This window comes from Antrostomus carolinensis, unplaced genomic scaffold (assembly GCF_000700745.2).
Source record: "Antrostomus carolinensis isolate BGI_N321 unplaced genomic scaffold, ASM70074v2 scaffold40183, whole genome shotgun sequence".
NCBI classification, from domain to species: domain Eukaryota; kingdom Metazoa; phylum Chordata; class Aves; order Caprimulgiformes; family Caprimulgidae; genus Antrostomus; species Antrostomus carolinensis.
In genome coordinates, this window is record NW_010305206.1 from 17,510 (window position 1) to 30,807 (window position 13,298).

Consider the following 13,298-nt stretch of genomic DNA (forward strand, 5'->3'; position numbering starts at 1 on the left):
TTCTGGAGGTGAAGGGCACTGAACCTTCTGCACAGGGACTTATCTGCTTCATCACCCTGAGCCTGTGCCTTCCTTGTTCTCATCCTTTCCCTCTACTGCCTTCCCCATTCCCATTTCATTAACTTCACCTATCCAGTCTCAGTCTCTGTTTCTTGGGGTCTTATTCCAATTCAGTTTCTCTGCAAATTCCAGTCTGAGCTCTTTGTATTTGCTGCCTTCCCGTTTCCATAATTGGCTTGTCACAAGTTCTCCAGGTTAAAACTGCTTATTCTTGTTCATGATTACCATTACTGCTGGTTCTCAGCTTGCAGGTAGGTCCTCACCCAGTCTGATCTTTCCTCTGGTGTCTTTATCCACTCAGTTCTACATCACACTTGCATCATCTGATACCTCTTTTCTTTCATTTTATGATTTCTCTTGATCATTAGCTTTAACTCTTCTTGGCTAAACTTTTCTAAGATCAGATTCTGACACTGCAGTCTTCATTTATTGGGATACTAAATCCCTTTACCACAGTTGCATTATTTAAATTCACCCCAGAATAATTTTATCTCTGAAGCAAAAGGAGGAGAGCAAGTTTGCAAGGCATAATTGTCCTTGACACTCCATCATCTCACTTTACTTGGCCAGGACTCAGTTTTTAATCCATAAATATCTGAGAAAATGCTGACCTGGTAACCTTCACATATCTCCTGGCATTTTGGAATGGACACACTCCTTCTACTCACCCTGCTTGACAGATGTCCTAATTGATGGCAATTCCTGCCGTCATTTCAAGTGTCTGGGTGGAGTCCAGAATGGTGCCTTAAATGGGACATAGTTGGAAGTGAGAAGCAGCCTAACCCTGTAACTTAGAAGTTAAGATATTCAGCTGGGAAGAGGGAGTGGCTTAGTGTCTCATTCCTATTTCCTGGGTTATTTCTAAAGATACTTATCTTTCTTACTACCTTCCCCACTGACTCTTTTCCATTGACTTCCAGGACTTTGTGATAAAATGTGAAAAACATCCTGAGACTAGAGTGTGGAGCCCAAACCTTCCTCTTCACAACTGAGTAACCAGTTCATAGCTGGGCTTTTACTTGCTTGTTGTACTTCTAGTGTGATTCTTGCAATCCTGATTTCCTGATGGCCCACCTTTGGTGGTGATGGAGGGGAGGGGAAGCACCTGGTTCTGCTGGAACGCACTCCTTGGGTGAGTGAGATGTGAATTTGAATTCTTCTTAGAAAGGTCCAGCACCCAGTTCCTCCACTTTCTGAGTGCTTAAATTGCTAAACCATTGTTTATGTAAGTGGACTTTGCAATTAACAATGCTGGTTAAAAAAATTAGCCTATTTATACTATATATAAATTACACTTTTGCTATATCTTCCCACCACCTGCCTTCCATTCTTTCATCTTCCTCTTTTTTGTCTCTTAACTTTGAATTACGCTTCTATCTTTAAACCCAACCCCCCAAAACCCCCAACCATGACCAAACAACCTCTTCTATTAATTCTCATATCAAAAGTGTTAAACCCCACACCAGACTCATGGGAGTCACGCAATTAGTTACCTACACCTTTTTCCTTCACCGCAGGATTGACCTGAAATATCAGAACTCAAATTCTGCTCCTCTTAGGCAACAAGCTATCTCCAAACAAAAAAAGACTAAGAGGGGTAGCGTGGAATACGACTTGAGTGTATGTAACCCAATTATGGAGGGACTAGAGCTAAACTGAATCTTCACAGCAAATCAGAATAGTCTAAAAATACCTCTTCTCTGAATTTACCTCTGGGCTATCTTATAGTAACGTATCTCTGAGCTCTTTTGTTTGAAAGTGTCAACATTTTAAATACTATAGTAAACATCAGGTGTGCTAATCTGAATTAACACTTCTCTGTTCCTTTTCTCTCCCCTAAAACAAGTAGTCTGGCTTTTACTGAAGACGTTACTAAACTCAAATGGAAACTTCTTGGTAATGGATAGAACAAAAGCTGGAGGCAACACTCAAGTAATCGAAGCATGTATGAACTCTGTAGAGGACTCTGTAACATACTCTTCCCTCTCAGCCATGTGCCCGTCTTTCCTGTTTTCACATCTTTCCCCTTTGCAGTATCTGCATTTCAACAGTAAATTAAATTTTCTCAACTGCCACATGAGAAAGGTGGTGTGTTTGCATGGATTAGTGGTGTTAGGTTACTTTCAGGTCTTTTCCTCAAATAAATATTTTAGAAAAACAGAATTATTGGTAAGGGGAAATTGTCAGGCGTTTTGTTAAGTCCCTTCTGTTCCGCTGGCTGTGGTACCTGACGTGTTCTGGCATGTCTTACAAGGCAGTAAGAGCTTTCAATGGCACAAAGCCCTCTTGACCTGGCAAGGTAAGAGATGTGAAAGATTAGACTAGACAATGGTTTACAGTGTTTAAATTGCTCATCCAGAGCCTTCCTATCCATCAGGAAATTGGCTGTTGGCCTTTTATAGTGTACATTAGACCATCTAATTTAAGAACACAGTCTGCTTTTGTAGACAAAGGGAAATCATTTAGTTATCTTTAGAGATTAAATGGCTGCTGAGCCCTGACCCGAAGATGTTTTCGATGATAGACAAACACCATGAAGTAACAAGGGAAGTACTTGGCACATTTGAATTCATTATGTATTAATGAAATAATCTGACTATGGTAGTTCTGTTTTCAGCCTTCTAATGGTTTTGGATGACCTGTGACTTGGATGGGGCTGGGATATCAGAGGTATGAATTTCAAATTGAAATGTGCCTCTCAAGCCTGGGTAAATACATAGACTGGATACTGTGAACATACCCCTCTCCTGTTCTTGCTTCCTCATGCTCTGACCTAAGTGTACCTTGTCTCTTGGCTGAGAAGACGCTGCCCGTGGGTGGCAGTTTTGTATTTCTGCATTTTAAAGTATAAAGTTTCAAGCATTATATTACCCTGACGTAGTATCTGAGGTTAATCAATATAACATACCTCATCATTGCCATCAATTCAGCAGGCTGAGCTTGTAATGAATGTACTGGAATGCCTACGCTTAGTTACATGATCATTTCCCTCTTTGTAGGAAGGGATCAAGTAAGGAAAAATTAACTGTGTAGTTTAGGTAAGTACTGGAACAGTACTTTGCTTTATATTCTTAGAAAGGTGTAGGTTACATCTGACTTCTGGAAAGTCAAGGACATGATTAGATTTCCCTCCTAACCCCTTCCTTTAAGCGTCCTTAGGCTTGAATGGAATGGAATGAAATAGAAATAAATGGAGCGAAATAAAGACATTAAAGAGATATCACCATGAATTTGGTGACTATTCTGTGATTCAGGATTGTGTATGTTTCCATGGAGGCATCTGTAATGCTTGCAAGACCAGGGATCTGATCCTGAGATGTCAGTAGCCCAGTAAAATTGTGAGACTCCAAAGTCCCTTAGAATTGGGACCTAACGTAGATTTGAGGTGAACTCCAGTCATCTCTTACTGCAGGTCTGTTCCCTTACTGACCTTTCTGCGGGTATCTTCTTGACATTGGGATATATAGATAGGTATTTTATATGTGAATATATATATATGTAATGTATATTATATATCTAAAATAAATCTCGAATCTTTACTTTGATGTATATAAAATGCTTCTTGAACCTTTACTTTGGATGACTCTGGTTCTGTGTGTCCATAGTGGGGAGATCTGAAGAGTCTTGGCTATCATAAAATCTTAGAACTTTCTGTCATGCATTATTCAGTCAGTAATTACTGTCAGCACAGGTAGTCCTCCAGTGTTCATCAAACTCAAGAGGCAATTGCTGAGAAGTCTTAGAGGGAACCATGTACATCTTCACAGCTGTGGATATGTAGTTTTGAAATATTTATAAGTACAAGTCTAAATGGTAAAAATTAAAATCTAACTCTACAGGTGAGAGTGTACTGCTTCTGAAGAAGGGAGAATATGTTGCTGTAGGGCTGAACTTTGTCAGGTCAAGTTCAGGCTTGGATTTCATTCCTTTTGCCAGTTGGAGAAGATCCATCAAAGCAGGAGAGAAGCAGAAGGTGGCTGGGTCTTATTTCCTTATCACCTTGGGCTGTGACACCATTTGACCTCAATAAATTAAGTAAGGTCAGGCTACCACTTGAAAGAGACTAGTCTGTATTTTTTCCCTGTAGGTTGTTTTGATGAATAATTGTGTGAAACTGTTGTTTCTGAATTAATGCTGTTCTAATCTGTTAGCAAAGTACTTGGAGGATGTTTTGTTATTGTGTGCTATTTGTGAATGAATTTGAAAATTAAGATATCGACTGCTAGTATATTCTTCACACCTTTTATGTGGCAGGGTCATTTTACTTCTTTTGTAAGCCACATTTTAGTTCAGATATCTAGACAGTGGTATTTTTTTTTTTTTTCAATATAGTTTTAATTCACCCTCCTGGTCTTTGCTGCTTTTCCTGCATTTTAAATGCTTTTTAAGAGTGCCTGTCTCTGTTTCCTCTTTATTCAGTGGAGAATGCATTAATGGAGGCAGTATCATTAGTTATGCAGTGAGAGATTTTACACATACTATTAATTGATGGAAAATACCCAACTGAATTTTAAGGTTACTGTTTCCTGATGGAGCTGTATACTTCCAACCATGATTTTATGTGACAATTGGTGTAAAGGGAAGAGCTGATCATGTAGCACGTTTCTAAACAGGTGCTATTTCTACTTGTTCTAAGCAAAAAGTATTCCGATAAAGATAGCCTAAGGCCCACTTGTGTGATTTGCTTAATTGTTAAAAAAAAGGAATGCTGCAGTTTGCAACTTGTTTATTTCTGACCTGGTCTATATCCTGTTATTTTCCTTCTTCCTTCCCTTCTCCTCTTGAAGGACTTCTTCAATTCTGTCTCAGCAGAACTCATGTCCTTTTCTTTCTTCAGGTTTTGGTCTAATATAAAACATTTCATTTGACATTTGAATGTGTCAGCAGAATTCTCTGGTTCCCTGCTTAAGATTGTGCAGCTTGACACATGTTTTTCTAACTACCCTGCCACTGACTTCACAATTCCAGTCTTCCACGTGATTTAGTATGTCTCTTTGGAAAACTATGTTCGTATTTCAGTTGTAATAATGATGATTGCTTTGCCTTTGAGGATGATGTTTGCACTGTTTTCTTAATGATGTGGTTGATATAGTGCAAGATGTGTCAGCAGTATATGACTTTTCTCCCTCAGCCCTGATGTTAACTTAAAATCAAGGGAGTTCAAGAACATGCTCCAAAGACATTAGACTTTTATGATAAAAAATACTTTACCTGAAATATTTCAAAGAACTCTGTAAGAAATTAACCTGTTAGGCAGAGAGTCTTAAGAAACTTAAACATTCAAATTCTATTTCAAGAAGAATTTGGGGCATCTATAGATGGGAACTTTTTGTGAACAGAAGTTCAAGACCAAAGGAGCGTGAACTGTTTCACTAACAAAAATTATCTCAATTTCTATGTGTTACCTGAACAGGATTAGACTGTCTCATCTTAATGTAAATAAGGTTCTAGCACTTGCAACTCCCATGGTTTCTGTGTATACATGCTCATGCAAAGAGATGAATAGGCTGAGGAAAGTAATTCTATGTGTATACCACTTCCATGCCTCTCCAAATCACAGAAGAGGAGTGAAGGCCAACCTACCTGGTCAAACCCAGGCAATTAAAGAAGGTAGGAACCAGTCCTAGCAGACCTTTAATTTCTGGAATTTTAGTATGAGTACTTGAGTAGTATTGCTGGAAATGCCTGTTGTGTACTTCCATTCTTACAAGAATTGAGAGCTAGGGCGGTCAAGCCTCCTCTTCTCTTGCCTGACCCCATTCTACTGATGTGTCAGCTTCTGTTGTCTTAAAATGTCATTAAAATACCTTCAATGAGTCATAATTCCAAGAATTTTTCCTCCTGAACAAGAGAATAAGGAAGAACACAGAGATAAACACTTCCAGGAGAGTAATTTTCAATACATTATCAAGAAACTAGTTTGATCAAAGTACCAGTAGAACTTTCTCAATATTTGCAGGGATTAAAAGACTTGATCTCACTTGGATTTTGCATACTCTGATAATAATTTGCTTATTGCTTGAAAGATTCCCTACTAGTTCATTATTTTTCTGACTGCTCTGAAGTCATTTACAGAAAAATTAACTTCTTTCCTTTTGTGCAGTCCTACAAGAAGTTTAGTTATTCTGAAAGATATAAAGCAGAAAATAGAAGAGTGGATTTTGCAGTATGAAGGGAAACTTTTAAGTAAGTAAGCAAATTTGACTAAAAGTCTGCACCCCTTATTTTGTCAGCACCCTTCATCAGAAGCATTAGCATCCTTGTCCTGATGCATTTTCTTATTAGGGTTTTGAAGCCTGTCTACCATGTGATGTCTCTGATGAAACATACACTCTTCTTGATTCTCCACAATAGTAAGATCTTCCTAAGTGGAAGACAAAAATATAAGGATTAAGTAAACTTCTCCAGATAACCCACCTGGGGGGTTACCAAAAAGTTAAGGTGGCCAAAGATTTAAGTGGTGTTATTAATCAGCAGATTTGTGATTCTTCTTTCAGGGCTGTGGCCAGTTTAGCTCAGATAGGGAGTGGTGGCCTATGAACTCCGTTAGTGTAGGTGCTATGCAAACCTGAAGGAGAAACATTGCTGATAATATAGGGAATAGGTGGGAAATCTTTATTGAGCACTAGAGGGGTAGCTGTAATACTGCTAAAGTTTTATAGATCTGTCAGAAGCTTTATAAGTTAAGACTTAGTAAGTTACGGCTTCTCAACAAAATTGGATCCAAAACAGATGTCAAGGGAGGAAGAATCAAGAAAAATGGTTGTAATTGGGAGGTAATAGAAGGAATGGCTTTTTACTTCCACAGCTAGTGCTGATCACAGAACAAGATCAGACTGCTCTAAGCAATCAGAGAAGATTAAAAGCAGGCTATATCTGGTATGCCTGGGAACAGGATGATCTATTAAATACACTTATGGTATGCGTAATAAGACAGCTTCATATTCATTCTTTCATAAGAAAAGATTAATTTTGCCCTGGAGCAGCATTTCTCTGGCACTTAACTCATGTATGTGCAGAGTTCCCTGCTTGCAGGCACAACGACGCATGTGTTTTCTCTCAGCTTAACATTTGAGGTTTGCAGAAGATGTAATAGGCTGCTGCATGCTACATATTTCCTAACATCTTAAAATATAATAGTTTCAATATTTACTACCTTAAGTTACATTTACAAACTGATACTGTTTATATTTTTCCAGTAGTATATGCATTACATTATTTTTAATTCTGCTGTAACCCACGATTAGTGTTCTCTTCTCCCCCTCCCTCCCCCAATAAATTCTTGGAGTACTGTGGGTTGGTTAGTTGTTTTTTTGTTGTTGTGTTTTTCTTGTTTGTTTGTTTAACTTTCAGATTATGTCTTAATGTCAGCATACTAAGATTGAACATGAACATTTTTACTTTTTCTTCCTTGTTTGTTGCTGTTCTCTAGTTTCTTCTGATGCTTAGACTAAGTTGAGTTACAAGCTTAAAGCACTGGCTAATGAGCCTTAGCATCTTCCTGATGTGTTTTTGTTTGGTATCATCTCTTTCTTTGTTAACCCATGCTTTTGTTCCTTGGTGATCCTATCACAAAGAAGGGAGAGAGACTTTGTCAATAAGTTGTGGCAATAAAAATACTGAGGCATATGGCAGAGCAAATGACAACACTTGAGGCCTCGTGTCCTGTGACCGCAATGATTTGAGGGGGAAGAATACGTGAAGAATCTTTGGGAAACCAGTGTGTTTTGTGCTGATGAAAACATAAATGTTTTCATTTTTAATAGCCATTGATGCTGCAGTTTCTGTGCAGATCCTGATCTTGATATCTGTGATTTTGATGGTAACTGTAGGCTTCATATTGAAACTCTGCTTTGGACAAGATGGTAACCCAGTTATTTAAATCTCTAGCATGCTTTCTAGGAGGTGTAGCTTGTAAACATGTTTTGCTTTAGCTGGTTTGCCAAGAGATCATAGTTGGCTGTGAAAGCAAATTTCCTGTGAAAACTTGGAGTGATTCTAGACTTTGCTAAGAAAACACTCTGGACACCTTCACACTTTTTTTTTTTTTTTTTTTTTTAACATTGTGCTGCAGCTTTGTGTCATCATAGCAAAACTGAAACTGGCTTGGTGTTCAGCTAAAAGAGAATGAATCCTCTCCTGTTAGAAGAGTTATCCAGGATTATGTTAGCTATCATAAATATCCTTCGCTTAGCAACAGGGATGGCATTCAGGATATCAAGCCAACTGGAAAGAATCCCTCTGACAGGGCTCTGTTGGAGTGGGTGGATAAGCTTTCCTGACAACACTAGTGCTTTCGCTCCTGTCTGTCATAATTTGTGTTGCTAAGATCTGTTTCACAAGTTTTGTGACAGACTTATAAATGATACAGTGGCTCCTTTTGTTTACTGTCAAAAAGAAACATAATGTAAGGAAAGTGAACAGTAAAAGGATATGAAAAATAATAAAAATTCTGGGCGTATAAGACCATGAATGTCTATACTAGAGCAGCTGTTCTTAAAAGGAAAAAGAAGTTAAAAATATTCATTTGGATTGCTGAAATGGAAAGTAATATATGGTAACATTTCCACTTTTTTATGTTTTATGAACTTGGCTTCTTCAGCAAAACAGGAAAGAAATTATTTAGTCATAAACTGAGAACTTCAATTAGAATTCAGACTTCTCATGTATCATGCTAATGGTAGAATGTGTTTTTATTCACGGACGTAATTCACATTCTTGCTTCCAAATCAGCTTTTCAATATAAATTGATAGTTTCATTATCAGTCCACTCAGCCTGTTTGACCTTTTATGCTTTTTCTTCCAGGGGAAAAAGAAGATGAACAGATAGTTGCAGAAATCATGAGAAGGCGTTTTTTCCCTGCTCTTATAACTCATAAGGCCTGGGAAGGCTTTCACTTCGCTGGCCATGAGATAAGAATTACTGAAGCCACTGATTGTTACGGGGCAGTCGTCTGGCCATCGGTACAATATTTATGCAGCATTGTTATTATTTAGTTTTGGAGTCTTCTAGCACTTCTAATTGTTTTTGCATGAAAAATATGTTTTGTTGTACATTGTAAACTGAAGGACAACATTTGGTGCTTCTCTGTCTCTCTTCTGCAAATCCTAAACTTGAATTTAGCCTAGTTTCATATATATTCCTGGTTCTCAAAGCTTAAATGCTATTTCTTTTTTGTGCCCCTATCACACAAGATGTATGATCTTGTGTTGCCTCCTCCCCTACCAGTAACTTTTGATCCTATTGGTCAATTACAAGCGTATTTTGAAGGAAACATGGCAGTCTTATGATGATTACATTTCTGTGAATTTTATAAATACAGATGACTGTATAACAGACAGATCCAGGTTGCGGAAACAGCTGTGATATGAGCTCACAAGGTATTAGCACTCATAGAAGCTACTCAACCTACTCATGTGAGAAACAAATTTATCTTGTAAATACACAGACATAGGAAAAGGTTCAGCTGGAGCTTTCTGTTTCTTAAGCAGCCAGAAATCTAATGGGAGAGAACCCCTATCCTTGGCTCCATTTCTGTCCTAGTGGTATCAGCCTCCTAGGATTGTACTATTTTTTAAGAAATATGGCCATAGTTCAGCTGAGGAGAGTTAGTGTACTCTGCTGTTTTGAACTCCGAACAATTTTCCTTGTCTTAGCAGATCTGGACAAGTAATTTATACTATATCTCTTAGCAGTCTTAGTGATGTCTTTGAGGAAAGATTGGGTGATTGCCAATTATTCTCACAAAATCATTACATGTATATATACTGAAAAGTTTGGGGTTTTTTTGTTCTGGATGGGTTTAGCCAGTTTTGCTGTGGAAGGAAGGCAACCCTTCTGTCTGTGTCCCTTCACGTTCTCCCTTTCTGTTCCATCCAGCAGTATTTGAACCCTTCCAAAAAATCTCAGCAAAATTTGTTGAGAGGGCAAAAACTTTAAGGAAAACTTATGCATGTTGCATGGAAAGGAAACCAGATTTCAAAGTTTCCCTAATTTAACCCACAGTAATTTTGATCCCGCCAGCCAGTTTCTACAACTGAATATGGCAAAACTCTGAGGGAATAAGTTATAGGAATATATGGAACTAACAGGAAATCTTAATATAGTGTGTTTTTAAATGTCAGTTAAATGTCAGATGCAATTTTTTAGGAACCTGGCTTTAATTAGTCCTGGTGCTCACAGACTTATTTCTGTGTCAAAGCTGTGTTGATTATGAGATATATGTATGTATGTGTTCACTTAAAAGACCCTACTCTTTTTGCTCTGAATTAAGAGGTAGAGAGCAAAAACTTTGTTTTAATTTCTACCATGTCAACATTAGGTCAACATTCCTCCTGCTCCTTTCCTTCTACTTCTTAATTGATTAAAAGTAAAACTAAAAGTGTAACTTTACTGTGTGTGACTGAGCAACTAATAACTGCCTTTCCAAATGGTCATCTGTATTGCAAAAGGATGTGGTAACCATCATACGTATTTGTCAATGAAGACTATATAATTATTTAAGTCTGGGAAAGAATGTGGGATATAAGCTGGAAACTATCTTTGTCAGAGAAATAAAATTAGCAATTCCTATTTCAAAAGTGAACTAAAACTCACTGGCCAGTGTGAGACAAGACATAAAAGCTGAAGAAGCTTAATCACAGTTTATATATGCATATATAAGGAGTATGTTGTAGAGGGCTTTGTGGCTTTGTTTGCTGTAAAGGTTTGCTATGCTTAAGGTAAGCAAGGAAGATCTGAAATCAAACTGAACTGAAAGAAGAGGGGTAAATCTGTTGGTCCCTTTTGAATCATTATGATAATTAATTATTGTTAGAAATAATTAACTATTAGAAGAGCTTGACATGGGTTGCTGTGGATTTTCTCTTTCAAGCAGTCCTTATATCAAGATGTCTTTGTGAAGGACATGTTTTAGCTCAACCAGAAGCAAGTACAGTTTTAAGCAGGAATTGCTGACTGGAATTTCATAGCTCATGTTATGCAGCATGACAGATTAGATAATTGCAGTTGTTCCTTCTGGCTGTAATGCTTTGCAAGCCTCTGTTGAGGCATATTGTGACATTTATTTTGTGAGCCTATAGAGCTCAAAGATCATGGTGAGCTGTGATCCTTTAGGGGCAATACTTGAATTAATATTTCTCATTTGAACAGACATGAAATTACAAAAGAAATTTTTTTGCATGTTTTTAAATGACAATGCATATTTAGTGAAGGGGTTTATTTCATTTATTTGTTCAGTATGTTCGTGGATTCCCTCCCCTACAGGCTCTTGTTCTGTGTTATTTTTTGGAAACTAACTCTAAACAATACAATTTGGTTGACAAAAATGTGATTGAAATTGGAGCTGGAACTGGGTTGGTCTCCATAGTAGCCAGCTTACTGGGTAAGTACATGCCATTGCTCTTACGCTCTTGGAAGCATCTCTCAGGTGAATACTGGAGGACAAAGGAAGTGGCTCAGTTCCTCTAAAATGCTGTTGTTTGAAAGCTTCCAAGAGCAAGAAAAAGTAAATTCCAAAATGCTTGTTTGGAAATCTGTTCTGTTATTATTTCTGTAAAGCTGTGAGTCTATTGATGCAATAAGGGAGGTCCCAATAGACGATGTTGTTATTAAGTGTTAAACAGAGAACCAAAACAAGGAACTAGTGGCCTCACAGGACGTCAGTGGCAACCAGATGAAGCCAGATGTAGGTATGACCAATGCATAACCTTCCATTGACTGAACAGCTCTTGGATGCCAAGTCACTTTCTTTCTGTTTATGTTCAACATTTTCTTTCAGTGATTAATCCTTGATTTTTCTGTTATAGATACTGTTGTGTTTTCTGTCGTGGTAGACCATTCTTCCTCAAGAGTAATCTAAATCAGTAACTTCTGCATTTTAACGGAATCTTAGCTTTCAGTAGTCTGAGAAATCTTTTTGCTATATGAAAAGGAAAGAACCTGAGGCAGTGTTTAAATCTCATGCTGACTTTTTTTGGAGTCAGAAACTGGTATTCTTCAACCCTTATTTGCTCATTGTGTTTTTAACTAATATGATATCAAGACACAGTAAGTATCTGATTTCTCCCCACCCATCCTCAGCTGCATTTAGATTGCAATCTGTAAACTAGTACTACCAGGTACCATATACTTATTGTAAGTGCAACAGCCAAGAGCTATTGAGAGCATTTACAGTGTTCTGTTCCCCTTGGTGAGAGCTACCTGGTAAAATCAGTTCCTTGTCCAGTGGCTTTTATGAGTGGGCTTTTACTCAAGCCTTGAAGTATATTCAAAGGGTTATGTTTGTTTTCTCCCTATTACAGGTGCTTTTGTGACTGCCACTGATTTGCCAGAACTTCTGGGAAACCTTCAGCACAATGTTTTCCAAAACACGAAGCTGAAATGCAAGCACCAGCCTCATGTTAAGGAATTGTCTTGGGGAATTGATCTGGAAAAGAACTTTCCTAGGTCTTCCTGTCACTTTGACTACATTATGGCTGCTGATGTCGTTTACCACCATCCCTTCCTGGATGAACTTCTCTTAACTTTTGATCACTTGTGCAAGAATGACACTGTTATTCTGTGGGCTATGAAATTTAGGTTGGACAAAGAGAACCAGTTTGTGGGCAGATTTCAGACACTGTTTGACTTAGAGGTGATTTCCGATTTCCCTAGTTTGAACATAACCTTGTATAAGGCAATGAGGAAAGGCAGGGTGAAAGTCAGACCTTCCAAAGTGATGGTCTGAAAGAGAGGTACAAGGGGATGACAGTTTCAGCTCTTCTGCTTATTGTTCTCTTTTTAATAATTTCCATGTTAGTAGCTGCTAATACCTCCATGAATGACATTTTTAGATTGCTAAAACAAAACATCAGATTCCCAGTGTGTCTCTAATGAATTCCTAAACTCAGTTTGCTATTAGCTTTAAACAAAGAAGAAATGTTTCTTGACTTTTATGTGCTAAGGTGACAATAACTTCCACAAGTCTTAGCCTTATTGTTGTGGGATGTGTAATGAATATTTCCAATAGCTCTCAATTGCAGCTTTGAACAGTGTCTTAGAAGATCAACCAATCATTTAAAACTTAAGACTATGATAAATCTTTGTATTTAGAAGCTGTGGTATTAAATCTGATCTTTCCCAATTCTCACTGTCGTGAAAATCCTTCCTTTGAATAGCCTTTCTAGGACATTAAATTAGCTGAAACCTCCCCCTCACCTGGGAAATATACTGTCATAATAAAGGGGCAGAATATATT

General features: G+C 37.8%; 1 protein-coding gene across 1 annotated transcript; it reads left to right on the plus strand.

Annotated features, from left to right (window-relative positions):
• The first annotated feature begins 7,807 nt into the window (after nucleotides 1-7,807).
• On the plus strand, nucleotides 7,808-12,788 carry LOC104522426 (protein-lysine methyltransferase METTL21E). Its single transcript, XM_029084207.1, has 4 exons — nucleotides 7,808-7,925; nucleotides 8,867-9,024; nucleotides 11,327-11,444; nucleotides 12,364-12,788. Exons 1-4 carry the CDS (start codon nucleotides 7,808-7,810, stop codon nucleotides 12,786-12,788), a joined length of 819 nt encoding a protein of 272 aa, XP_028940040.1.
• The last annotated feature ends 510 nt before the right edge of the window (nucleotides 12,789-13,298 follow it).